Raw genomic sequence first — 14,398 nt, 5'->3', positions numbered from 1 at the left:
TACAGTCTTGTTCCATCGCTGCAACTCCCGTACGGACTCGGGAGAGGCGAAGGTCGAGAGCCGTGCGTCCTCCGAAACACAACCCAACCAAGCCGCARTGCTTCTTGACACAATGCCCGCTTAACCCGGAAGCCAGCCACGCCAATGTGTCGGAGGAAATAAGGTACACCTGGCGACCGTGTCAGTGTATATGCGTCCGGCCCGCCACAGGAGTCGCTAGAGCGGCCAAACCCTCCACTAATCTGGACGACGCTGGGCCAATTGTGCGCCGCCCCATAGGTGTCCCGTTCGCAGTCGGCTGCGACAGAGCCTGGACTCGACCCAGGATCTCTAGTGGCACAGCTAGCACTGCGATGCAGTGCCTTAGACCACTGCGCCACTCGGGAGGCCCGTGACCAGAATTCTGATAGACTTTGGTTTTTAATGTAAAGATACCATTTAATCACATTATTATAAGTAGTAGAAAGCGATGGGTTAAAAGAAGCCTACATAACCAACCCATAAAGTAAAATGTAACATCAATATATGGCCAGCTATGTAAACGTTAACATTGATTTATCCTGCAATAGATGTGGTTCAATTGGTAATATACATGTTTGTCTTCTTTTAATGCCTCTTAAGGGGAAAGTAATCTAAAAGTAACTGAATGTAATCAGATTACGTTACTGAGTTTGGGTAATCCAAAAGTTACGTTACTGATTACAATTTTGGATAGGTAACTAGTAAATGTAACGGATTACATTTAGAAAGTAACCTACCCAACCCTGATGACAAGTTGACACTTTTCAGTAGGTTACAATGGATGGTGTTATGGGTTTTCTCGCTCCCTGCCTTTCAGTGCTTCCCAACTCTATTTAAGTAAATGTCCAGTGTTTCCAGATTTCTATGAAATATGACCTGTAATTAATTACAAAATGAGTGAAATAGTTTTCCTTCCAAATAGGTTTATTAAGTATGTTAAGAAGTTTAAGCAGCTTTTCTGTGTTTAAATGGTGTGGATGTATACAGGTCATTAAAAATATTCATGCAAGTAGACAGCTGATTGGCCAGCAGTTTGAGATGGAAGTTTGCTTTGGCCACAAATATGAGTATAGGATGAGTCAACAACATTATGTGGGTATGAGTTAACTTCTTTGGGAAAGGYGGGCAGTATTGAGTAGCTTGGATGAATAAGGTGCCCAGAGTAAACTGCTTGTTACCCAGGCCCAGAAGCTATGATATGCATATAAGTAGTAGATTTGGATAGAAAACACGCTAAAGTTTCCAAAACTGTTAAAATAGTGTCTGTGAGTATAACAGAACTCATATGGCAGGCAAAAACCTGAGACAAATCCAACCAGGAAGTGGGAAATCTGAGGTTTGTAGTTTCATTTAAGTGATTGCCTATCCAATATGCTGTGTCTATGGGGCCAGATTGCACTTCCCAGGGCTTCCAGCAGATAGCAACAGTCTTTAGAAAGTTGTTTGAGGCTTCTATTGTGGAAGGGGGTTGAATAAGAGCTGTTTCAACAAGTGGACTAGGCTGAGGCCAATGAGTTGTTTACTGCGCGGTTACGCGGGCGCGCCGTACCTTCTTTTTCCTCTGTAATGAATACGCTATTGTCCGGTTGGAATATTATTGAAGATTTATTATAAAAAGACCCTAAGGATTGATTGTAAACATCGTTTGACATGTTTCTACAAACTGTAATGGAACTCTTTTGACTTTTCGTCTGGATTTTGCACTCGCGCATTGTGCCTTTGGAATAGTGAACTAAACGTGCGAACAAAACGGAGGTATTTGGACATAAATATGGACGTAATCGAACAAAACAAACATTTCTTGTGGAAGTGGGAGTCCTGGGAGTGCATTCCGACGAAGATCAGCAAAGGTAAGTGAAGATTTATAATGCTATTTCTGACTGTTGTTGACTCCACAATTTGGCGGATAACTGTATGGCTTGCTTTGGTGGCTGAACGCTGTTCTCAGATTATTGAATATTGTGCTTTTGCCGTAAAGCTTTTTTGAAATCTGACACAGCGGTTGCATTAAGAACAAGTTTATCTTTAATTCTATGTAAAACATGTATCTTTCATCAAAGTTTATGATGAGTATTTATGTTATTTGATGTGGCTCTCTGCAATTTCTCCGGATGTTTTGGAGGCATTTCTGCACATGGCGCCAATGTAAACTGAGGTTTTTGGATATAAATATGAACTTGATCGAACAAAACATACATGTATTGTGTAACATTGAGTCCTGGGAGTGTCATCTGATGAAGATCGTCAAAGGTTAGTGATAAATTTTATCTATATTTCTGCTTTTTGTGACACCTCTCTTTGGTTGGAAAATGGCTGAATGCTTTCTGTGACTAGTTGCTGACCTAACATAATGATATGTTCTGCTTTCGCTGAAAAGCCTTTTTGAAATCGGACAGTGTGGTTGGATTAACGAGAAGTGTATCTTTAAAATGGTGTGAAATACTTGTATGTTTGAGGAATTTTAATTATGAGATTTCTGTTGTTTTGAATTTGGCGCCCTGCAATTTCACTGGCTGTTGGCGAGGTGGGACGCTAGCGTCCCGAACGATCCCAGAGAGGTTAACAGAATATGTACTTTTTAAAGTGAGATTTTCAAATGACAGTTACTCTAAGTGTGATGTTGAGGTATAATGGGAGAACCATTAGTACAATGTCCATGTCCCAAATAGCACCTTTTGCCTACAGAACCCTATAAAAAGGAGAGCACTATATAGGGAATAGGGTGCCATCTGGAATGCACAGTCTCTGTGGAAGACTGTGACCACGTTGCATACCTTACTCCACTAACTGACATGTACTAACGCACACTTCCTGCAGGCTGAATGGCAGAGGAACACACTCACAGCAAGCATAGCAAGCAAAAGATGAACGCTACAGCGGTAGAGAAAGAGAGAGAAAGAGAATAGGGGTGAGAGAGCAAGAGAAAGGAGGAAAGAAGTCGCCGAAGGCCACAGGAATATTTCAGAAGGGTGGGTAGGAGCAGAGGGAAAAGAGGGGAGAGAATTAATTAACAGAACACCTGTCTCTCTCTGACTCCTAATAAATCAGAGGGATTTCATCTGGCTGGAGTTCTCCTTTTCTGAGGGGAGTTCACGTTTCTGAGGGCGTGGGGAGGAAAGGGGAGCAGATTTTTCAGTAAGATAACAACAAAGGTCTCTGGTATCTTGAACTAGAATTTATTTCAAATTGACACCTTATTGGTACTGTATCTTATTCATCCAACCAGAGTTATTTTCCAAAATTTGAAATGCAAAACAGCTTGGGCAAAACGTGTTACACTTGTAGAAAGACTTCAAATCGTATAGTACAGTACAAACAAGATAAGCAACAAGATTCCCAATATGTTCCAGGTCTATCTCATTACAAATATAGAGTGATAGTGTAGAAAAGCAGGACCAGTTTCACATATGTAAATATGTAAGTATACCTATGTGTATATACATTATAACAAGCTCATCCATTTAACAAAGTGAGAACATCACAAATCATCATAGTTGAAGGACAGAAATCAAGTCATCAGCTCATAGAAAAGCAACAAAAACGTAACAATACAAACCAACTCTCACATATTGTAAACCAGGTGCAAACCACAATATTACCCGCAAAAGGCCGGTGTAGGTGCCTAGCAGTAACACAGCTAATTCAACTAATAAAAGTCTTAATGAAAGACTATGATAAATTGATCATTTGAATCAGGTGTGTTACCACTTGGCTGGAACAAACACCTGCAACCACATCGGTCCTTTGCAGATACGTTTGGCCACCCCTGCTGTAAACAAACCTAAACACTGACCATAGTGGATAGACAGAGTGCCAACAGGGAAACAAATTCATTGATGGGACCTGAAATGCAAAAGAGTCTCTTTTATCTCACTCTACCTCTCCTCCCCGTCCGTTCCGCTTCTCTTGGAAAATAAGTTATGCACTGCAGTCCTAACTCATGTTGCCAAAGGACGCGTCGCTTGCTTTGAGACATACAGTACAGTTTGGACGGGGAAAGAAAACATGGGTACAGCTTTGGTTAGAAAAATCGTAGCACACAAAAGCAGACAGACGGTAGACCCAAACAGACAGCCGGTAGACACTTAGGTGCTTGCTCTATCATGTTATGTTACTGAGTTACAGCATTAAACTTGTTTTACGAGACGTCTTTAATGGATTGATTAACTTAATTTTAAAATATTATATATACAGTACCAGTCAAAAGTTTGTACACACCTACTCATTCAAGGGTTTTTCTTTATTTGTACTATTTTCTACATTGTAGAATAATAGTGAAGACATCAAAACTATGAAATAACACATATGGAATCATGTAGTAACCAAAAAAGTGTTAAACAAAGAGATTATTTTTTAAGAGATTCTTGTTAACTTCTTGTGGGCAGGGGCCAGCATTTTCACTTTCGGAAAAATAGCATGCAAAAATTCAACTGCCTGCTACTCATCCCCAGAATATAAGATATGCATTTATTAGTAGATTTGGATAGAAAACACTCTGAAGTTTCTAAAACTGTTTTGTTTGAATCATATCTGTGAGAATAACAGAACGTATGTAGCAGGCAAAACCCTGAGGACAAACCATTCAGAATTTGTATTTTTTTGATGTCACTGTCTTTTCAATGAGGTTTTTTAGAGACACCAGATTTCTAATGGACTTGCTTGCAGTTCCTACCGCTTCCACTGGATGTCACCAGTCCTTGGAAATTGGTTGAGGTTATTCCTTTGTGTACTGAAGAAGTAGGGCTATCGTAAATGAGGGTCACATTAAGTAAATTTTTTGAGAGCCACGTTACGAAAAAAGTTGCGTCAGTTTGTTTTCTTTTGTATTGGACACAGATCATCCCGTCTTCAAATTGATCGATTATTAACGTTTTAAAATACCTAACGTTGTATTACAAAATTAGTTTGAAATGTTTTGGTAAAGTTTACATGTAACTTTTGATATATTTTGTAGAGAAGTGGCTATAGTTGGAAGCTGTGTTTTTCTGGATGAAACGGTCCAAATAAATTGACATTTTGGATATATATCGACGGAATTAATCGAACAAAAGGACCATTTGTGATGTTTATGGGACATATTGGAGTGCCAACAAAAGAATTCCGTCAAAGGTAAGGCATGATTTATATTTTATTTCTGCGTTTTGTGTCGTGCTTGCAGTGTTGAAATATGCTACTCTGTTTGTTTACTGTTGTGCTGTCATCAGATAATAGCATCTTATGCTTTCGCCGAAAAGCCTTTTTGAAATCTGACATGTTGGCTGGATTCACAACGAGTGTAGCTTTAATTTGGTATCTTACATGTGTGATTTAATGAAAGTTTGATTTTTATATCATGTTATTTGAATATGGCGCGCTGTATTTTCCCTGGCTATTGGCCGGTGGGACGTTTGCGTCCCAGAGAGGTTAAACAAAGAGATTATTTGCATACTCTTGGCATTCTCTCAACCAGCTTCATGGTTGAGCAGAGGTAACTCTGGGTCTTCCTTTCCAGTGGCGGTCCTCATGAGAGCCAGTTTCATCATAGCGCTTGATGGTTTTTGAGACTGCACTCTCCAAATTGACTGACCTTCATGTCTTAAAGTAATGATGGACAGTCGTTTCTCTTTGCTTATTTGAGCTGTTCTTTCCATAATATGAACTTGGTCTTTTACCAAATAGGGCTGTCTTCTGTATACCACCCCTACCTTGTCACAACACAACTGATTGGCTCAAAGCCATTAAGAAGGAAAGAAATTCCACAAATGAACTTTTAATAAGGCACACCTGTTAATTGAAATGCATTCCAGGTGACTACCCCATGAAGCTAGTTGAGAGAATGCCAAGAGTGTGCAAAGCTGTCATCAAGGCAAAGGGTGGCTACTTTGAAGAATCTCAAATATAAAATATATTTTAATTTGTTTAACACTTTTTTGGTTACTACATGATTCCATATATGTTATTTCATAGTTTTGATGTCTTCACTATTATTCTACAATGTAGAAAATAGTAAAAATAAAGAAAAACCCTGGAATGAGTCAGTGTGTTCAAACCTTTGACTGGTACTGTATATATATATTACTTAGAAGCTTAACAGACTGCATTAGTGAGAATTTCTACTCACCCCATCCAGGACGTTCACGACAAGAAACAAAACTCCCACAATGGCATGGTCAGAACACGGGGATGCACACCCACCACCACACAATTTAAAGGACCACAACGAGAAACAATGGGCAAGCAAACACCAGTCTTGTGCTGATGGGATGCGAAGAGAGAGAGAGAGGCTACACATGCCATGGGAAAAGTCTTATGGATGCAATAACTTAGGTTAAGGTTATATGGGTCTGGCTTTGAACACTTTAGCATTTCTATCGCCATATTATGACCGTTGTAGTGAGCCCAGTCTTTAAACATTGTGCATGTGTTTTTACTGAGTATGAATCACAGAGCAAACAGGCTAGCTGCTGCTGACTTGAGCAGTACAATGTTAGAGTTAAGGCGCATGGGTTTTTGTGTTTGTGTGCGTGTGCGTGTATGTGTGGGGGGGGTATAAAGTCTATAAAAGGATATAAAGTCTGGAATTCATTTATGAAGATCAAATCGGTTTCTGTAATAATGTAATACGTAACTTATTAACACCACTGCTTGCACTACTTATACAGCAGCTTTAGAATCAATCAATTCATGTCTCTCTCTGGTTTCACCGCCCTTAATAGTCCAGGAAATGTACACTGGATCCAATGAGATACTGACTGTAACCCAAATGGCACCCTATTCCATATATAGTGCACTATTTTGACCAGATCCATATGGCACCCTTTCCAACGGCAGTGCACTACATAGGGAATAGGGTGCCAATTTAAATCCTTAATGACTCACTTTATGTGTGTGTAGTTTCAAATGAACAGGAGCCCTAGCTAATAAGTAACCACTAATATAATATAACAGGGATAAAACTGAACCGAAGGAGGAAAAGGGTGTTATACATACAATAGGTCACGATGGGGTGTGGTATATGGCCAATATACCATGGCTAGGGCTGTTCTTAGGCACAACGTTATTTAACCAGGTAAGTCATGACAACACATTTTCTTTTGCAATAACAACCTGACCACCAAAATGATTCTTTGCAGGAAAGCAGTGGGTGTGTGGTGAGGGTGTGTGAGCATCGCCATGTTCCACTGACCTGGGCTGGAGGCCGGGGCACGCTGACTCACCAACAGGGCCTCCTGATTGTCAGCCAGGGCCTGCTTAGCCAAGTAGCGCTCTCTCTTCATCTTCAGCTCCAGAGACTCAGGGACATCCGGCACCATCCAGTCTATCGCTTGCAGGAAGAAAAACACTACAAGCTGGAGAGAGGGATGGAGGGAAAAGAGCATACATTGGGGGTGACAGGAAGGTAAAGAAGGATAAATAGATAGAGATAGATAGTGAGACAGAGTGATGGAAAAGAAGACAGTGTGAAATTAGACAGAAACCTCAGCGGAAGAAGAGGGATTCTGAGGAGAGTAGTATCAATAGAGTAAAGGTGATAAAATATAAAATAGTAAAATACCATGTGAAAGCCTGATAGGCAAAGATTAGCAAGCTTCAAATGATCACAGGTACAAAATAACATACACAGGTAGTAGATAAGGGGGTAGGACAGAACAAGTAATGAATAGAAAGACGGACAGGGCACAGTATTAGGAGAGAATGCAAAAGGCACAGGTTAAATAGAGGAGCAAGTAGAAAGCAAACAATGACAGAGAGACAGACAGTCAGTTCCTTGCATACCTCGAAAGCGATGATGAAGCCTAACCTTACAGCCAGGAGTTCCCAGTAAACCAGAGTGTAATTTCCATTGCTGTCCCTAAAGGCTTTATATCTACAGGCAACACATTCATGGTTGTCAACAACAGGTCAGGATTGTCAACATCACCAATTCTGCCCTCTACTGGAAAGACTTGAGATGAAATGTAAAACATGCTAAACAAGGGAGTTTGACTTGCATGGGGGTTTGGTATAAATATCCTAATATAAGCATTTGTTGGCAGTGGCTAGTCTAACAAAACTAAAGTGTGGATTGCAGTCACTCATTTTCCATAGACCGCTGTCAAGCTACGGAATCACATATCTAAACATTTCAAGGAACTATGCCTTAAAGTATATACAACAGCTATACTATATCTACTATAGTGTGTTCCAGTGTGTATTTATGATCACTATTACCTGCACTTGGGATGGCTGGTGTAGCTGGGCGTAGCATAGGCCAGAGTGAAATTAACATATCCGTTCAGATTGTTGTCAAACTTGTACTGGTAAAGCAGTCGTGGTAAGAAACCTGGTGTGAAGGCAATCAAGAAAGCCTGAAAGGGGTAGATTGACATACAAAATAATTTTAGATGGTACAGTAAATTAAAATGAACAGAAATGATAAAAACACGACATAATAATATTATAATCCTTTCAATATACTGCTTAAAAGGACATTACAAAATGTAACTTTATGAAGATGTTTTCAGACCAAATATTTCCAAACCAATTTTGGAATTGAAAGAAATACAGAACACTGGTGATGAGGTCATCACTATGCGACTCACATTGATTTTTTAAATTTGACCTTTATTTATACAGGTTTTTCTCACTGAGATAACATCTCTTTTCCAAGAGAGACCTGATCCAATAGCAGCAGGGGGAACAACGTTTCAGACAAAACAACTTACATACACTAAAACAACAGCAAACAAAACTATAAACACACATACAGTACAACAAAAACATTTTACGTTAAAAACACAAAKGTCTWMACTAAAAACAGCTGGCCTAAAAACAATTACACTCTTCTATGATATACAGTGGGGAGAACAAGTATTTGATACACTGCCGATTTTGCAGGTTTTCCTACTTACAAAGCATGTAGAGGTCTGTCATTTTTATCATAGGTACACTTCAACTGTGAGACGGAATCTAAAACAAAAATCCAGAAAATCACATTGTATGATTTTTAAGTAATTAATTTGCATTTTATTGCATGACATAAGTATTTGATACATCAGAAAAGCAGAACTTAATATTTGGTACAGAAACCTTAGTTTGCAATTACAGAGATCATACGTTTCCTGTAGTTCTTGACCAGGTTTGCACACACTGCAGCAGGGATTTTGGCCCACTCCTCCATACAGACCTTCTCCAGATCCTTCAGGTTTCGGGGCTGTCGCTGGGCAATACGGACTTTCGGCTCCCTCCAAAGATTTTCTATTGGGTTCAGGTCTGGAGACTGGCWAGGCCACTCCAGGACCTTGAGATGCTTCTTACGGAGCCACTCCTTAGTTMCCCTGGCTGTGTGTTTCGGGTCGTTGTCATGCTGGAAGACCCAGCCACGACCCATKTTCAATGCTCTTACTGAGGGAAGGAGGTTGTTGGRCAAGATCTCGCGATACATGGCCCCATCCATCCTCCCKTCAATACGGTGCAGTCGTCCTGTCCCCTTTGCAGAAAAGCATCCCCAAAGAATGATGTTTCCACCTCCATGCTTCACGGTTGGGATGGTGTTCATGGGGTTGTACTCATCCTTCTTCTTCCTCCAAACACGGCGAGTGGAGTTTAGACCAAAAAGCTCTATTTTTGTCTCATCAGACCACATGACCTTCTCCCATTCCTCCTCTGGATCATCAAGTGTGAGGTTAAAAATACATGTTAAGGGGGAGCAATGATGTCTGCAGCTAGGTGTAGGAAACAGATTTTTCCCATCAATTTCTTTCAGGGCTTTACACACTTCTGAAACAGAAAAGGATGAAAATGAGAACCTGGTGAAGGAGTGCACAGGGGTGTCAGGTAAATTCATAGGGGGCTCAATTATACCTTTGACCTTTTCAAATAAAGTGCCTGCATCTAAAAAAGGCTGATTCAGGGCTTTCAGAATGGAGGTTCTCTCAGTTACAATCTGTGTGTCTACCAACAACTGTTTGGAAAGCTGTGTATCTTTTTGCACTCCAAACCCTTCACTACTTGCCAACATTTGGATGGATTATTTAAACTATGTGAAGTAGATTTCAGATAGTGGTCTGTTTTCAATTTACGGATCATAGCCACACCCATATTTCGAAGACGTTTAAAAGCCATCCAATCATCTGCCAAACCAGTCTCTCTTGCTTTAGCCAACATAGCATTTCGTTCCCTTATGATTTTTGTAAGTTCCTTAGTAAACCAAGGGTTCTCTCTGCCCTTAATCCTGAATTTTTTAAAAAGGGGCCTATTGCATACATCCTGGAATGTGTTGTGGAAGTAAGAAAAGGCTAGTTCAACACCAGGGATCAATTCCATTCCATGCTAGATACAGCATGTAAAAAACCTTGAATATCAAACTGCTTCCAGTTTCTTTTCGTAATAACAGGTGGAGATTTTAGGAATTTTACGATCTCTCACACATGCAATAGCAGAGTGATCACTTATGTAATTTGCAAAAATACCAGAAGCATTAAAACGATGAGGAGTATTGGTTAAGATCAAACCAATCAAAGATTTCAGAGGATATTTTATACTCAACCTCGTTACACTGTTGACAATCTGAGTGAGATTATAGGTATTGCATAGAATATTGAGTTGATCAGAGCTAGATGTTAACCAGTCCTGATTCAGATCACCCATCAGGACAAACTCAGAATTTACATTCTGTGATAACAATTCGAAAGTACAATCCAGAGAGCCAACAGTAACAGATGGAAGTCTATAACAACAACAAGATACAACAAGATACAACAATATTTAAAGATGAGCCAAGATTTAGGTTCAAAGACAGATATTCAAATTGCTTAGGTTTAMTAACAGAAGTCAGAACGACCACCGAGAACTTGTCTTTTGCGTATACAGCAACACCACCAGCCTTAGATGTATGATCTGTACGAAAAACATTGTAACCATTTATGCCAATATTTCTGTCTGTAATAGATGTTTTAAGCCAGGTTTCAGAAAGCATAAATACATCAGGGTCGGCAGTTTTTATCCATATTTTCACAAAAATCAAGCTTCAGCAGAAGACTTCATTTGCAAAAACTTCAGGCCACTCTGACTACTTAATTCGGCAGGGGTAAGAATGTCAGGACCTGGGTTAGACTGCACATTTCCAGACAATAGAAGCAGCAAGATAATGACAAGTCTAGATCGAGGGTTACAACATTTGGATTGACAGACAGCACTTGAAGGAGAATCCATAGTCACCAGTCTTTAACACCACATATTTCAGTAGATGTGTAAAGTCCAGAGACATGGTTAAGTACCAAGAGAACAGTCCTGACATGTAAGAGCAAGAGTCCCATTTCTCCCATATTGTTTGGGAGAAATGTGCATAGTTCTCACATGCATTTCCGGAGCAAGCGTGGGGTTTCTCACAATACTCGAGGGAGAAACAATCATATATTTCCTCATTGACAGTGCAACGGGCTCGAAAAGTATCGGTAACATTGTAAAAGCCAAGGGTAGACACCAGCAAAATTAACAACAGCATCATGTTTGTTTATTGCCCTAAAAGTCACTAATCAAATAGTCCAACCGCTGATCAATAAAACGAGAGAGAGAGAGAGTGGCAAGGGCACCTGTACAAGAATGGGAGAGACTGACCAGGGCAGGCGGGGAGAAGGCAGACAGACAGGCAGAGAGATCAGTTCTCTGGCCAACAGCGCACATGGATCACATTGTATCGACGTGAAATGGAACCGCAGTTAGCAGTACAGTGATTCTCCCTCAGTCTGGGTCGCACAGAATGATGATGACGGATAATGATGATGACGGAGAGGTCTCCAGGATGTTGAACCACACGCCGATGTTCTGCGCACGCTCAGCCACGGGCCTCCTGTACTCGCACACAAACTTGTGGGCGTCCAGGCGCATCTCGGCCCAGTTGTTGAGCAGGGCAAAGAGCGGCGCCAGGAGGAACGCCGTCACAAAGATGGTGATGAAGCCAAACTGGAGCACTGTGGGACAGATGGAGAATGTCAGAGGTTAGCAACCCTACCGAGGAGGGTGAAATGAGGGGTACTCTTCAAACAGGCCCTTACACTCCACCAGTTGATAGTCCTCCTCCCACCGCCGAGGCTCCTGGGATGCCTGCGTTCCGCACACCTTATTCAGCYCCCTCTTCTGTTGCCATGCCTTCACCTTACTGAGGAGAGGAGGACAGGAGAGGAGAGAATGAGAGAAGAGGGGTGTAAGAACAATCAAATTGAGAGGGATTTCTCAGCACCTACAGCAGACAGCACCACCAATATAGCTGAAAGCATTGTTCAGCACCGACAGCACCACCACTATAGCTGACAGCATTGTTCAGCCCCTACAGCACCACCACTATWGCTGAGAGCATTGTTCAGCACCTACAACACCACCACTATAGTTGAGAGCATTGTTCAGCACCTACAGCACCACCACTATAGCTGGATAAAGGATGACAGAATCAGTGAGGGGCGAATCCTACCCTTAAGTCTAATTTCACTTAGTAATCCAATTATGTCAATGTTAGGATAAGTGAAAATTCGACCTAAGTGGAAACTAGAATTTAATAGTAGGAGAGTCAGGGAGGAAACCTACGGGATGACAAACTCCTGAACATTGCTGATGAGCTGTTTCCCCACCATGATGATGAAGAGCTGCTCAGCCAGTTCAATGAGACAACCCCCTGGACCACACACACACAAAGTAGAGAGACAAAAATAAATCCACCCAACATAAATATTCTGGTAACGTGAAAAGGTCTGTATGTGTTCTGTGTATGCAAATATGGGTTGTCATTTCTGAAAACATCTTCATTTCTCATACCAAGCAAGGTACCATAGTGTCCAGGATAACCCACAAACCTGCCATTGGAATAGATACAACTGGTTGGTCTATTTCAGGAGTGTCAAACCAGCCAGATACCAGTAGCATCATCCAATAATAAACAGTACCTTCCATTCTCACCTTCCCTTGGAAAAATGCCACATAGAAGGGAGAGGAGTAGAAGTTGACAAACTGGAACACAAACACCTTGAAGGTAAACGCGTCTTCATACTGGGTCTATGTTCTGTGCATCTCTGTCCAAACATCCAAAAACCAATCAAATCAATCCGTAAAAAATCTTTCAACAAATCTTAATCCATGAGAGAAAGGTAAAAACCTTTGAAGGTAAGATTATACATGAAATGCACAAAATGTAACAAAATGTATCTGCTGTACTGTAATGGCATTTGAATCTTGGACAATACACCTTCAATATACTGCTAAGTGTTTAAATAGTCTTCACACTTATTTGATAGACAACGTTTTCTCTTTGAGGCCACTGTGATAGACGCAGACGCTTAATCAAAGCCCAAGGAAGTAGATTTCCCTGTAGGTAGATGTATTGATTGGTAGTGTATTAGCTGAGGCAGACAGGGATGTGGCTGAGGTCTGTGTTCTTACCCCATTTAGTGAGCTGCAGTCCCAACGCAGTATAAACCTGCCCCATCAGCAGAATCAGGGCCAGATTCACCAAACTGCTGGAGATATTGGCAATGTTCCCTGCCTGAGGGAACACACACACACACACGCACACACAGCAAATTTGAGCTAATGTATCAATCTGAGCTAACGTATCTGCTGGCATTAGCTAAATGGAGGATGTCACCCGTTGTCAGGTGTTTTGAAGGGTTTTCTGATCCAGTGTCAGCAGTTTTATTCATCAGAGCAGAGTGTATTGTACTGTACCTGAGTGTGCAGCACAACGCCGCCTGTGCGGTACATCATCACACTCACTATCCCACGGTACATGATCACTGTCACCAGGAAGATCATCACCACACGCAACTGGGGACAGACAAGGGTAGACAGAGGAAAGAGGAGTGAGGTGAATAAGATTAACATTAGTCCAACTACACCTTATCCACATTCAAATACAGTACACTAAAATGGCATCCTTTCTGTATCACTAGGGTGCAACGTTTTCCCTGACTGTGTGGCCTGGCTAGGAACAACTTCGGGCTTTCTGCATTAGAAATGGGCTATGTACAGGTGAAGTAATCTTTGATGCTGCTCTGATAGCTGGTGCTTAAAGCTAGTGAGGGAGATAAGTGTTTCCAGTTTCAGAGATGTTTGTAGTTCGTTCCAGTCATTGGCAGCAGAGAACTGGAAGGAGAGGCGGCCAAAGGAGGAGTTGGTTTTGGGGATGACCAGAGAGATATACCTGCTGGAGCGCGTGCTACAGGTGGGTGCTGCTATGGTGACCAGCGAGCTGAGATAAGGGGGGACTTTACCTAGCAGGGTCTTGTAGATGACCTGGAGCCAGTGGGTTTGGCGACGAGTATGAAGCGAGGGCCAGCCAACGAGAGCGTACAGGTCGCAGTGGTGGGTAGTATATGGGGCTTTGGTGACAAAACAGATGGCACTGTGATAGACTGCATCCAATTTATTG

At 41.4% G+C, this 14,398-nt stretch overlaps 1 protein-coding gene across 1 annotated transcript in view; it reads right to left on the bottom strand.

Moving 5' to 3' along the window:
* Positions 1-14,398, bottom strand: part of ano11 (anoctamin 11) — a 34,984-nt gene that overhangs the window by 1,118 nt on the left and 19,468 nt on the right. The window contains 9 exon segments of the mRNA XM_070447733.1: positions 7,187-7,349; positions 7,777-7,867; positions 8,212-8,348; positions 11,752-12,139; positions 12,562-12,659; positions 12,773-12,832; positions 12,937-13,043; positions 13,411-13,513; positions 13,696-13,794. Coding sequence (XP_070303834.1) covers positions 7,187-7,349; positions 7,777-7,867; positions 8,212-8,348; positions 11,752-12,139; positions 12,562-12,659; positions 12,773-12,832; positions 12,937-13,043; positions 13,411-13,513; positions 13,696-13,794 — 1,246 coding nt within the window.

This window comes from Salvelinus sp. IW2-2015, linkage group LG17 (assembly GCF_002910315.2).
Source record: "Salvelinus sp. IW2-2015 linkage group LG17, ASM291031v2, whole genome shotgun sequence".
Classification (NCBI taxonomy): Eukaryota; Metazoa; Chordata; class Actinopteri; order Salmoniformes; family Salmonidae; genus Salvelinus; species Salvelinus sp. IW2-2015.
The sequence above is the reverse complement of the archived record's forward strand: the minus strand, read 5'-3'. Positions and strand labels throughout refer to the sequence as shown.